The sequence below is a fragment of the Anser cygnoides genome, chromosome 1, assembly GCF_040182565.1.
Source record: "Anser cygnoides isolate HZ-2024a breed goose chromosome 1, Taihu_goose_T2T_genome, whole genome shotgun sequence".
Taxonomy (NCBI): Eukaryota; Metazoa; Chordata; class Aves; order Anseriformes; family Anatidae; genus Anser; species Anser cygnoides.
This window is the reverse complement of record NC_089873.1, coordinates 134,519,582-134,534,198: the sequence shown is the minus strand read 5'-3', so window position 1 is coordinate 134,534,198 and position 14,617 is coordinate 134,519,582. Positions and strand designations below refer to the sequence as shown.

The window sequence follows — 14,617 nt, the reverse complement described above, 5'->3', positions numbered from 1 at the left end:
AATTAAGTCCAGTCTGTTATTTGTGATACATTTCTATTCCTATTAACTACTTTAAGATACTATGCAACATGCTTAAGAATATGACAGCAGATAGTTTTCCAGTAAAGCAATATTTTATATGAATCAAAAAACTCACAGGAATTTACTGCTATGTCAGATCTCTGGTACAGCAGAATACTTAAATGTTATTTTGTTTTGTTTTGTTTTCCTTGGACCTATAATAATTATTTAATAGTTACTCTATATGATAGTGTCCCAAGTTTTATTTGCATACTGAAAGAATAATGCAAAAGATGATGCTACACCTTTGAAATAAAACAACATGTATCTTTCAGAAGCACAATAAAATAAGCCTCACTATAGAGGACAAACAGCACTTTACTTTCTGTTTATCTCTCCTGCAAAATCTTGTAATACTTGTCTGCATTTTAAGGCAGAAGTCTACTTCTCTCCTTGAGTTCAGTGAAGCATAGAGATTGAGAAATCAAAATTGTCTATGGGGTTGGTGATCTTAAAAATTAAGGTAATTACTTTCTCATTTGTTGAAATAATTGCAATTTATCATATTTTTGATACTTATAATCTATTTATTTTATGCCAGAAATAGGTTTGAACATTCCAGAATTAACACACACACATATTTCTGTCTCATTTGCTATATTCTTTCTTACCCCATCAGTAATCTTCCTTCTCTTTTTTTTAGCTGGGATCACATATTTGCTATATGTCCAGCTCCAGAAGACTTTGTAGTGGTGCACTGGGATATCAGGCTCTTCTGGAAGATCCCAAGTAATCATTACATTTACACTTCCATCATTGTTTGCACTGATATTGGCAATTCTGATATTAGATGGAGCTGGTGGAGCAGATGGATCTGCAATTAAAAAAAAATATATATATCAAAAAATCATCTTCAGTAAGGTAAAGATCATATTCATTTTATGTATCTACTAGCTATACACAAGCTGTATTAAACATTCTTGTTACTCTTATGAAAATTCAGTCAAAAAATTCCCATAAGTGAGCTGGCTTTTTGTAAAATCTAGAAATCCAAACCTTATTAAAACTACAATTATGTGCTTGCTTACCAGCTTTGGGACTACACTTCTAGGATTGTTGTTATATTGTTGCTATGCTCACAAATATTACAAAGCTTTATCATAATGTTCTAAACTATAAGGGTTACTTCTGGTATTCACTACTTTAAACACACAATGACTATAAAAAGCTCCTAGTCTATGAGTAGCCTTGTGTAGTCGTCCTGGAATTACATGGTGGAAATGCTGATTTTTTTTTTTTTTGGTGTTCTCAAAGAATTCTCAAATGAGAATATTTCTACAAGTTGAGTCTTTCTTAAAAATTCTTGTATTGATATCATGGGACATAAATATGTCCTTAGAATAAATGTAATTAAGATGTAATGAGATATTATGCTGCCATAGAAGTCTGTAGTTATATTTTTATAATGACAAAAAGCTATTGGCTATCCCTGTTATTTATTTCCCTATTCTGAACGAATTTCTGGTCAATATTACCTGAGATATTATTCCTTCAGTTCTCTGTGTGTCAACCCTAGAGTCAAGAAGGACACCTGACAGTCAAAGGTTCTACAACTGAACCTCTTACAATACTGAATTTTAGATCCTCCTTGGGGTTCTAACATATGATATGCTGTCTCTGAGTCAAGTGAATAAATGGAAACTTTGCAGCTGAGCTTCTGAAAGTCAAAGTTGCTATTATCTGGCTCTTACTTTTTAATCATGATTCTCAATCTAAGTAATCTTAGAATCATTATAAAAGAATGCTATCAAGAGTGAATATGGCAATATACTTATTTCACCAGCAATTTAGTGAAAATATATAAGACTCTGAAAACTTTATTTTTCTAAATGCCTGTGGTAGACAAACATTAGTGGCAAAATAGAATGAAAATGCAAAAAATAAATAAATAGATAGATGAATAAATAAATTAAACACTGTGATTCAAAAAAAAAAAAAAGAAAAAGAAAAAAAGAGAAATTAAAGGTATATCAGGCAGGAAAAAAAAAAAGAAAAAAAAAAAGGAAATTTGTAACAATTAAGGCATAGGATGAAGCTGAAGCCAAGAAAAAACAATGTGATTGAGAAAACCATTTTCACATAAATTTTCAGCCAAATGAGACACCACTTACTGCCAGATATAAAATTGAAGGTGTGCAGAAGAGACACCAGGCATTCATTTATGGCACAGTTCACCTGAATCTTTTTTATAATGGTTAATGAGCTGTTAAATGAGCTTTCCAGACATACTAAATTCATCTGATAATCCCTATGACAAATGGTCTCATTGAAAAATTCCATCATTTAGGTCATACAAACTGACACATTCAGAATTAATAAAGACAGCATTTCCTTTTTAAAGATCAACAGATGTGAAATAATGGCTTATTCCTGTTATTTAACAGGAGTCTTGGCTAAACAACAATGGATGCTCCTGTTTCCTCATACATGCCATTTTAGTTAAATAGTAATGGATGCCCCTGTTGCCTCACACATGTAATTCAACCTATCTTTTGGACATAAACATTTCAAAGCATACCTGAGTTTAAAAATTCTGGAAATTCAACTTTATTTTCCTAATGATGAGAATTCCTTATTTCTTCTCTTTCTCTATTTTTTTATGAAACTGCAAGCCAGATTCTTTTATTTTTTCTGTCTCTGCAGAAACACTTTTCATACATTTATTGCCTTACCTGTGAAGTACACATCTCTGTCTTAAACATATACAAAGCTGTGTATTTTGCAGGGGATAAATGTAAGAGATTAACTTCTACAATTTGTTTTAGGTAAATGGCTTGTATTGTTGTCTAACATAATTTCTCATTTACTTCTATCGCTTACTAAAATAAGTAGATGCAAAATTAAATTTAGACGCAATAAACAGAACCATGAATCAGAAAACCAAAATCAAAAATTAAGCATTCATCTTCACTGAATTAAAATGTTAGGGTTCTTTTTCTTTTTTTTTTTTTTTTTTAATGTTATATGACAATGTATTACGACAATAAAACATTTATAACCTGAAATGCAACATGATCATATTGCTGCAGGTGAATTATTCAGGTTACCTCCCAGAAGTACTATGCATCATGTATTATGTATATATAACATATGGGGTACAATTAAAGTGTTTCAGAGATTATGTCTTCATGAATGGTCAGATATAAGCCTAAACAATTCTAACTGTACAACATCTTTGTCTTCATTTTGCAACTGCAAAAGATTCTAAGAGCCCTAAAAATTCTAAAAGCTAAATGAAATAGCTCTTCTGGACAAAGTGTATTACATGATTCAGAATATTTTCAAGTTCTATTCATCAACTTTTCTTAGATCTAAAGAAAATGACTGATTTTTTTTGTTTGTTTTCTTCCAAAATTCCTTGTCAAGTGTTTCTGTCCCCACAAGAATGCAAGATAATGTGTAATTATCCTTATATAAAGTTGGTGACTGATCAGAACTGAGCTTTTAAGTGTCTCAGCATCACAGGATTTTTCTTTTAGGTAACTTCAAACATCCCTGTTTTTCTCAGTAACATAAGCAGAAACAAAAATAGTAAGGAAAAGAACTGTGTACATATTGAAAGCAATAGATAATTTCTTTTGAATTCTACAGTACCAGGATTTCACCCTGTACTTACTATAATTCCAGTTTATTGAAAACATCACATTGTCAGTAGCATTTCTGCATGCTCTGTTCACTAGAAACAGTCCAGTCTGCAGACAGAATGCAGATTTATATTAAAAAAAAAAAAAAAAAAAGAGTACTGTTTTGCTGAGGGAGAGTTGTACATTAATACATCGAATACATTGTATTAAAAATCATCAGGTAACTATTGGTTAAGGAAAGAAAAAACATCCTCTTCTTAAGTTGAATATACATGTGAAATAATATGAAAATAGTAGAAATATTTTTCCTGAGTGCCCACTTTTTTCAAGCTGTCTTTTGTGAGCCTAGCAAATGCCATTGAAAAGGGCATTTGAAGAGGAAGAAGAGGAATGGTTGTAGATGTGGAAGACAGAAAGGAAGGAGTTCTGCAGCTGACAGACATGAAAAGGCGACATATTTCAAATTGTCATGTTTTCAAGAAGGGCTTTTTTAAAACTCATAGACTAAGCTGTAGAAAATAATAATCTAGAAGCAATTAAATTGACCAAAGACAAAAACAACAAAAACAACAAAAACAACAACAACAAAAACACGAATGGAATGGAATGGAATGGAATGGAATGGAATGGAATGGAATGGAATGGAATGGAATGGAATGGAATGGAATGGAACAGAATAATTCTGTTGGAAGGAACCTACAAAAGCACTTCAGCACTAAACAAAAGTTAAAGTATATTAACAAGGGCATTATCCAAATGCCTCTTGAACACTGGCAGGCATTATAGTTTGGCATTAAATCATCTGAAAGAAAGAAGGAAAAGAAAAACACAAAGACTAACAAACAACTATCTGATTGTGGGGACCCAATATTAAAATATTTCTTGGATTTTGGCTACCTGAAATATGAAGCCACTTAGTGAGTGGCTGAAGCCACTACCAGCTGAAGATCCTTTCCATATTAAGTATTTCCATACCACTATATAATTTATTCATATATTTCTATGTCTCTCTGTACCACTCATCGCTATTATAACTGACAGAACTGTAATTTTTTAAGCCAAAAAACAGGAATATTCATCTTTTCTTTCATTAGAAAGGACTGAGTTTCACCAGCAAGAAGGAATAGCAACTAGGCTAGATATTGTGATCTCTGTTATTAATGGAAGAAGAAAAAAAAAAAAAGCCCCAGACTCAAAAAGGAACAAATAAAAAATCAAAAACACCCCAAACCTCCCCCAAAGTCCTCAGCAAAAAGCAAAAAAAAACAAAACAAAACAAAACAAAAAGGTAAGTAGCCTTAATAACACACTCCTTCATAATGCTTGCCTACCAGTTACCAGATAATTGTATTTTTTCTGGTTTTTTAAGCCTTCAAAATTGCATTATTGAATGGAGAAGTCATGCTTCTACAAGGTGTTCTGTTATGCTTCTGTATGTCTATGCAAACGCTAAAAAGCCATACACAACTTGTGTGTTGACATATTTCAAAGTCTAATAACTGGTACTGAACTATAAAGCTTATATACATAAAATGTTTGTTAACTTGACTATGAAGCTAAACTGGAATTCTGCTGACTATAAAGCTTAACAACCACTCTGCTATTAGCGTTCATATATCTGCGATCCCTTTGACTGACTGCCCACATGTATAATTCAGATACATGAATATTAAACTACTGGAATGGAAACTACTGCCAGTTTTTCAAATTTAAAGTTCTGAAATTTTATATACATGAATTTATCTGAGTGTTAAATCAAATTCTTTGGTTTGCAGAAAGAGTGATGATAGTTGCAGCTTTTCCTTTGTTGTTTATGCTGTAGCTCAAATAAAATAAAAGCCATTATATATACTAGAATTTGGCACAGACAGTTGTCCTCAAATCTGAAAAATTCTGGTCTCAGCAGCTTGACAAGTAAATCACTTCTCACTGCTAGAAACGATAGCTTCATTAGGTCAAGGCTGAGACTGCTGTTCCAGCAAATGGAGTAAGTACTGCATTTGTCTGCATTGTATCTGGCTTGAGTATACCCAAAGGACTTAAATTCTTGTCTTGCTGGCTACTCAGCCATCACAAGGAAAACTCTGTTTCAGGCCCCAAAAGGGAGGATTCCTCACATCTAATAAAATAAAAAATAAAAAATAAAAAAATCACATCATCACCATTTCAAAATGCACATCTTTCTATATTCATTTATTAAACTTAGTGATAGACAGTTTATCTTTTAAAAAATTCTTTCAATCAATAGGATCTGGAAGTGCTTTGCAACCTTAACATAACAGCATGGGTAAGCTATGCTTACAAGAATCACATCATACATTGCTGCACATGCATCCACTTTGGCTTTAAATGGAGCAACTGTAATGAAAATAAATAAATAAATGGTTTGAAATATATGTCAGAGAGGAAATAATGACATTGGAACCTGGAATTCCCAATCTGAATTGTAAAAGTGACAGCAAGTTTGACTCCATTTTAAACCCTTTCTTACATAGATTTCTCTTTTTTTCCTGACTTAAAATGGATCACACATTGCTAACTTTTAAACATTACGCCTACCAACTCTAGAAATCTGCTGAAGCTGCTCTACAGACAAGTTTCCAACTTTTAAACAGTTCCAAGGCATAAGCAGGAAGACTGGCTTTGCCCAATGGAAATGGCACACATAAAGCAGCTGTGCAACAGTATAAAAAAATCATTGGTCCCAAAGGAGCAACAGAAAGAATTTTATTGCCAGGAGTGGGTGTCTGTTCTGGTTTTACTAACACTCAGTAATGCATGCATGAAATCTCATCCAGCATAGTACTTATGTGCTGTGAAAACAATGTTGTCTGCTTCCTTTTGCTAGACAATTTATCCTGTGTATGCTAGCAGCTGCCTTTATGTTGAAGATAAAAACCTTTAGTAGAGGTAGAAGGATCATATGGTTTGGGCTCGTGTTGATCATACAGTCCCTTTTAGCCTTTGAAAATGGCACAGTACCTAACTACAGACCAGAAAGATAATATATTATATGGAAATGTTTAATGCCGATCCCTCTAGTTAACTGCAGTCCCTGTTACTGAGAGTTCATTCTCACCATGAAACATAAAAAGCTAAAAAAAGTAGCCTAAAATTCCAAATACAATTGTAAGTTGTATTACTAGAGCCAACTAACTTCTGGCAATTTGGGTTAGGCTATCCACTGCCCACTTAATGGAAGAAAAGCATAGACAGTTTTTTTCCAAAAAGACTTATTTATGGATTGTAGGATCAGTACTCTCCTCCCCCTATAGCAAATGAAACTGCTTGGAGAGAACCAGTCAAAGTATGAAGATAAGGATATTTGTACCTTTGGGAATCAAAATATTCCGCCAGTCATTCTGTTAGCTTTTTGCTGTTATTGCAAATTTTTGTCACTCAGTGGAAGATGAAAAGCAAAGCAAACACAATTTAAAAAAAAAAAAAAAAAAAAGTGAAGTAGAAATCACAGTCAAAATATCAGAAAGTTTTGATCAATTTTAGTTGACAGTATCAATCAGAAAATCCATGTACAGAGCTCTACTTTTAGGAAAGGAACCACTCTCCAAGGTGCAGCACTCACTCCATCTTCTAGCCACTTTGCTCCAAAGAGGCATAATTTAATCTGTGTTTCTTGTAACTTTGGTATCAAATTTTAGAAAAATGAAGCATCACTTTGTTCCGTGTGAAGGTCCATGCCAGACAGGCATGTATAAATGCTTTGTTTCCTTTAATAATAAGAAATAAATGGCATAAAAAATTCTCTCTGCTTATGCTCTGAATATTTCATAAATTATATATATCAGCTGTGTCACTGATTATTTATTATTTATATATTAATGCAAGAAATGAACACGAGGCAGTGTAAAACAGCTAACAAACCTTCACCTCAACTTTTTACTGTGTAAGAATATCTACAGCTACAGCAGTTAAAAAAAAATCAAAACACAAGTAGATGAAGAATGGTGTAGAGCCGTTATAGCTGGAATGCTTGATGAAATGCTCTTTTGTCTTCCTGTTTTTGTCTTTTTCATGACAGGGCAGTTAAAGTAATTTGGATAATAAGGATCTTTTTAGTGATAGAAAAGTTAATGGAAATTACATACCTCAGGAGATGTAAAGTTATTTTGAATAAAACAAAACTTTACTTTGCTGTGTCTACTTAGAAACCATATTTTTGCACTTGCAAAAGACACAGAATAGCATAAACAGTATTGCAGTAACCAGACAAGAAGTCTCTCTCCAAGTAATTGCAGCATCAAAGTTTCTGAATGTTCTTTTTAACAGTTAAAAATATTTAGTGACAGAAATATTATATTTGTCCTCCTTTAAAAAAGTACAATTTACTATTCACTGTAACTTAGGAGCAACTGGTAAAAGTTCAGCATCTCATGTGAGAAAATGTCTTATGAATTGCTATCACGTTTCCTCATCAAAGGATTTCTTTTTGAAGAAAACTTCTGGTAAGTCTGATGAAGATAATAATCTTCTCTTGCTCTTGGCACGACATGATGAATTGAAACAGTACAAGAACTGATGTGAGTTTCTGTCCACACTTTACACAAACGTACCACAGAGAGCCAGCAACCTTCCAAAGGTGATGTGCCAAAGTCCTCCTTCCTTTTCCAAATTAGAGGTTAAATGTGCCTATAGGAGCACAGCAGGAGACAGTAGATGCTGGCATGCAAAAAAACAGGAACATCTGATCAGCAGTTTCTTGCCTCTCTTTCAGGAAGGGGCCGCCACTTCCCACTGAGTTCCAAAGTAGTAATTAAAAGTCTATATGACACTATAACTGTTACTGCTGAGTGCCTACTCAGGGACATCGATGCTAAGAGATACTGGTTGAAGCAACCCAGTGTCATTCCTGACAGTCACCGCCCAGCAGCATCTGCATGTGAGTCACTTAACGCTTCCACATTTCATTTGGCGAACATGGTACCTTTGTAACAGCCAGTGACAATACCAAAGCCTCTAAAATAGTCAAATTAACTTCTCAAATAGGATGACTCTGGCTACAAAGCTGATAGTTAAATGAAGTTCTTGCTGTTTGCTTAGCAATTCATGATTAAGGGCTGGAGTTTAGATTTGAAAATTGTTATTGTGAGAGTTACAGTAGCTTTTTGAACAGTGATGGTTACAATACTTTATGCCCTTATCAAGATCCCCATTGCTTTGGTTTATTAGGTAAGAGCATGCAGAAGTACTACTGTCTTCTGCTGTCCTTGTCACAAAGTCCTAAAAGTGCTTAGAGTGCTCTCCAACCAGCAGACAGCCATAAGCAGTACTACAGGTGAGCAAGTGCTTCAGGGACCACAGAGAAAAGACCACAGAAAAAAAGAGACCACAGAAAAAAAGAGGACTCTGGTATCTAACATGTAATCATTTCAAAACCACAAACTCCTGAAAAACAAATCACTGCCACTTGGGAGATTATCCTGAAGAAATATCTTTGTGCTTATCATGCTGTCACACTTCTCCAGAAACCCACTTTTGCTAGGGTCAGATACTGGGCTAAAGAGACATTTAGTATGACTTAGCATGGATGTTCTTATATTCTTTACCAATGTAGGTGTTTTAAACAACATGCTCCTGTGGTGAGCAAGTGCAGCAGGGGACAAATCTATGGGGGAATTTAATACACATCCTGCTTCAAAATGTCACGCTCAAGCCAAAACCTCAGCGTTATCATGATATACCTTTATGTAACTACAGGCACAGTGGTTCCAAACAGAATAGTTGGAAAATCTTTTGAAACTCAGAAAAAAAACTGGCAATGATCTGAGTTTAAAAGAAAGTTGGTGCCAGATTCACCGATGCAGGGCTGTATCTGCTGAACTGCAGCTCATGAAAAAAAAAAAAAAAGAGAAAGCCTCTGCTGCTGCTGAATCCTTGCAGTAAGCTCAACATAGCTTGAAGGAACTGTATTTTTGATGTCATTGAAATGGTGTGCTACTTAAGTGTAACAAACTCTTTAAATAATACTTTTATATTCGTAAAGGTTTGTGGTCACAAAAGTAATGGTATGACTATGCCAACCAACCTTCCTACCACAAATGGGGTTATAGTACCAAAATTATTGATCCTAATGTAGACTTATTCAACAAATAAATAAACCATCCATATCACTGAAAGCACTTGCTTGCCTATATAACTGTATCTACAATAATATTTTTTCTAGGATTGATTATGGCCAAACAGCAAGCTAAAAGCTAACATGGAAACCCATAAATGGTGACTGCCTATATTGTAAGTCAATTATATCTTCAGAAAGAGGAAATGCATTCCTCAAAGTATTTGTTATAAGAGTGTAAAGATTCTGTCACTACCAAAACAAAGACAAGTCTGTCTATTAGAAACTTCACCTCAATTAGAAATACAGTGAAGAGTGCTAGATCTCATTGTTTGGCACAGTAAACTAGTATGGTCTGGCTATTTCCACATTATTAACTGTCTTTAAGAGAGAGTAACCACATCCAGATTGTCTACCGGGGATGGTTTCTGGCCTGTGCTACTGTGCCTGAAAGTCATCTGGGTAAACTCTGCTTTGTGTCGGTGAAAAGTGCATCAGAAAAGAATTCATGGGACAGGAGATCTGTTTCCAGCTCCCATCCCCCCAGTGTCATTTACTGGTATATTTTCAAAGTTATCCCACATCCCTTGCAGAACCAGCAACAGCAACAAAAATTCCTACAACACTTACTGGATGGTCTATCATGCCTTCCTAATGAAAAGACACATACTACTAAACACTATTATACCCTTTTTATCCCTAAGCCCTTATGATTAGTGCTAGCAAGGGGAAAGTTATATTAAGAGAGCCTGTAGTTCCATTAAAACAATGATGCTGCAATTAAGATATAGGCAACAAAATATTCCTGTACACTGCTAAGCATATGGCAGGAACGTACTGATAACTATAAAGGAAATTAAGACAAACATCTTGGAATAACATGTTGAAACCCCATTTCCTTTGTGTTTCAAGGTCAGGGTCATGTTGTCTGATACCAACAGTGTGGAAAATGCTTAAAAAGAGATTTATTCATTGAGACCCCTTACTGATAAAAGAATAATGACGTCTTTAACCTTTAATTCCTGTCTTGACTTCAAACAAATCTCACACCATTTCTAAAGCTGATGGTAACATGGCCAAAAAACCCACCTGTTAAAAACCTTCTGCCACAAAAACATGCAGATCAGGTTGCACTCCACATGTGAGCGAGTAGAAGGTGAGTGCCAGCTGTAGGGAACCAAAACTCACCTTTTGAGGAGCGGAAGTGCTTGCTGGGTGCCGTGAAGCCCCTCGTCCCATGCACATTGACAGCTGCCACGCGGAACTGGTACCACCTGCTCGCTCTGATGTCTGACAGCTGGACCCTCTCATCCGTAGTCTGGTGGGGAAAATGTCACAATTATACTTTCCGTTCAGACGTGGCTAGTTGTGCTCTCTGCCACAAGACACCCATTAGGCAGACCGTGAGGTAGAGGACCCACCTCTTTAATACATGGAAGTGTCAACAATAGTGAACAAAATCACATAACCAGCACATTTTACAGTGCATTGCAGGTCTCTTCTAGAAAAGTGACCTTTAGAAAACTGGTCAAGTGTTAAATTCACAAAATTATTTTCCAGTTATCACAACTTTCACCAGAATATATAGGGCTTAGCTGATCAGGTACTGACATTTCAGGGAATTCATTACCCCAAATCAAAGGACTCATTTCTCCAGATCCTGAAACGGGAGAGTGAGTCCAAAATGGCTTCACAAAATCCAGAGCTGTGAGAAGACGCCTTTTCTGGTTCATCGGAGACACAAAACCCTCAGGTAATGAATGCAAGCCCTCTTGAGATCCTTGGCATTTATGTCAAAATGACACTCTAAGCCTTAACTCTTCTCTGCAGGCTTTTCTCAGGTTATAGGAGATGACCTTTCTGTCAACAACACCCACTGAGACTGCTGGTGTCATGAATTCAATTTCCAGCTTCTGCAGGGAGTGCCTTAACTACTGAAATATGGAATAAACATAGATGCACTCTGAACCCTTTCAGTAGGAAGCACTTTAGTCTGAGGCCTGCTTTTCTCTATCCTGTTTTTTCCTTTAAGCTTTTAAAGACCTGCCTTCTGCACTGTTTCTGATTTTTTTTCTAAGGTACAAACACCAGAGCTGAACACAACCTTCTGGTAACAGCTGAATCACTGCCAAGTACATAAGAAATATTGTGGTTTTAGAACTCATTAGAAACTCATCCATTTGTGGCTGATTTTACATTTGCAGTTACCTCTCAATTATCCAAACTTCAAGTTATTTCAGACCGTCATGTTTATTGTGTTTTAATCTAATTCTGTAATCAAAATAACACATAAACTTGAAACAAATGACTTGTATAAGTCTAAATATCCTACACAACCAATACTGAATATCTTTATTGACCAAGATGCAGACTCATTAAGAAATTTAGTGACATCTATTTATTTTTACAAGATGTTTTCTGTAACTTCAAAAATCTACCATATGAGTTTCAATGTTACTTGCAGTGATGCCAAATACTTCCCAAAGAAGGCAAGGTGTAATTTCTGCTTTTTGCTTTCTTTCCAATCTGTGAAAGAAAGCAGCAGCTGCCAACCTAATTCAGATAGCCAGAATGTCAGCAAGTTGCTTCAGCTCTCCAACAATGGCATTTTTAAAGTCCCAACCAATAAAATTTGTAAATATTACTCTGTGCTTAATCTCGTCACTTGTTGACAAATAAAATTTAGGGAAAAGGTTATCTGGTTTATGTGCACATGTGAAGGAAAGAGAGCCTTTTAAAGCTGCACTATAGACTGCTCTCAGACTGATATGTTTTGCTACTTTGAGCCCCCACGTATTCCTGCTACTCAGAGTCCTTCTCCATTCAGAGTCCTGCATTTGTCTATTTAGCTTAAGCTGGGGTAACAGTCCCTACACTTTCATCATCTGCCTCATCTTTTTTCCAATTATTAGCTTTTACATTACCTGTAGAATTTATTATCTAGTTGAATGAAGGGGCTCCTAGGGAAGAAAGAGCCTATCTGAACCAGTTTTATTACTATTTTCATTCTATAGAGCACTCAAATGTGCTAGCTTGTTTGTTTGTTTATTTTTGTTTTTCCCAGCATGAAGACCCACATACTCAACTACTTAAAGACAAGACATGACAGTGAATTAGAGTGATATAAACTATAACTATATTAACAGAAAAATAAATCATGGATATATTCAGGATACTGCTGCAGCTGAGATCCTGAGATTAGTCAGGACCTAACTGTAATTAATTAGCTACAACATTGTGGATTTTTAAAAACAGATTTACTGAATTTAGCTACAAGGTAGGCATAATGTGAATAGACTTGACCCCAAATTTCTCAGCTGAGGAATCTCAGTTGTCATTTGCATGAGCTCAGTTACTCTCTTAGGACTTGTTTAAAACACCGTATTTCATTTCTGTCAGTCTTCTGTGGCAACTGTGAGATGTTGTGGGATTAAATAATGTGTCAACCTATATCACCAAAATTATTTTAATATATGAACAGGCCTTAGGCTTATTCCTTTCGTCACTGGTTTTGTTGGCAAAGCTCCTGTTAATCTCAGTGGCATGCAAGAGGTGTATCTGTAACTAAAGCTCCTGCATTACAAACTACTTTGGCACCTCTAAGCAAAATTTACATGGTTTTAACATATTTCAAGGAAGAGCTTGAAAGCTAGTGTTGAGATATACTACTCTGTCGGTAAATTGAATATTTTGTTCAATTACTTCAGTTAGTTCTCCCTTCTTAAGTATGTTTGGAGCTGAGATCATAACACTGAAAGTGCTTTTGATATCTCTCTTGTATTAACATGAGCCTGCTAAATGGCATGCTGTGCAGTATTAAGAAACTAAGGGTTGAATTTCAACACACACCTGAAATTCTTCCTGAATATTAGAGAAATTATTAAACAACAATTTTACTGATGTCTTAGAATGCCAATATAACGTTTTAAAGAATTTAATCAATAAAAGATGAAACAAAAAAAATCACCTCTTAGATAAATGATTATAAGATTGAAATTATTATTTTTTTTGGCTATTTATTATGCATTTACTTATAGGAGGAAAGTTTTAAAGCTGGGTTCCAATCCTAATACACTTGTCATTTGGAATAAAATAATATAAAAAATGAGTCCTCAGGCAAAATCACTGGCCAACATGTCCATCCTCAACATCATCCTAAATTCAATAAAGACAAAGGTAAGTCCCCACTAGTTTACTTTAGTATATAACTTTATTTAAGAGCAGCATGGAATCACTATGACATAACCTGGAGAATACAGAAAGTAGCCTGACACCTCTTCTCAAGAGTGCATCTCAGGTCCAAGGAACAACAGGTCATATCCAGTGACCAGAAGGAAGAAAGTGGTTGGGCTGTCAGCACACAGGGATAATTTGGCTGACTTTAGCGTAGTACTGACTCATGTAAGAAGCACTGATATTTCTACCCTTTTCGTAGCTGTTTAGGCCCTCTCCTGAAAGTAGTCCCCTCGTACCGTCTTTCCAAAGGAGATTATTTGCTCTTCTCTTCAAGATGCCTTGAGAAATCTCCTTGTTGCTCATACAAATGACTGATGATTAAAGTACTTTTCTGGAGCATGGATGACCTATCTTCAATCCCATCCTCCGTCTGAGAGGTTGGGAGAAACTGTTCCTTAGTGTCTTTGATGTTGCCTGCTATATTGAATTATGACATTTTTTGCATTCATGGGCAAAACTTTTCCTCTGAGCAAAGCAGGCTGAAGGTTTCAAAAACATCTTGTAAGGGAAGGGCAGAATTATTTAGGAGGAGGGAAAAGAATGAGAAAATACAAGTCGGCCACATAGTAGTTAGGCGATTCAGATGGGATTTTTGTGTCACCACTCCAAGGATTTTTCTTCTGTCTTTTATATATAGGTAAGAACTGGTGTAAGATGGCCTTTG

General features: G+C 35.3%; 1 protein-coding gene across 3 annotated transcripts in view; it reads right to left on the bottom strand.

The window, feature by feature from the left end:
• The window catches only part of ANOS1 (anosmin 1), a 143,236-nt gene that overhangs the window by 37,878 nt on the left and 90,741 nt on the right, over positions 1-14,617 (bottom strand). For all 3 annotated transcript variants that reach the window (XM_066982325.1, XM_066982334.1, XM_048066800.2), the window contains exons 6-7: positions 10,906-11,035; positions 672-874 (exon numbers count right to left, since the gene is read on the bottom strand). In XM_066982325.1, coding sequence (XP_066838426.1) covers positions 672-874; positions 10,906-11,035 — 333 coding nt within the window. The remainder of the gene's footprint in view (positions 1-671; positions 875-10,905; positions 11,036-14,617) is intronic.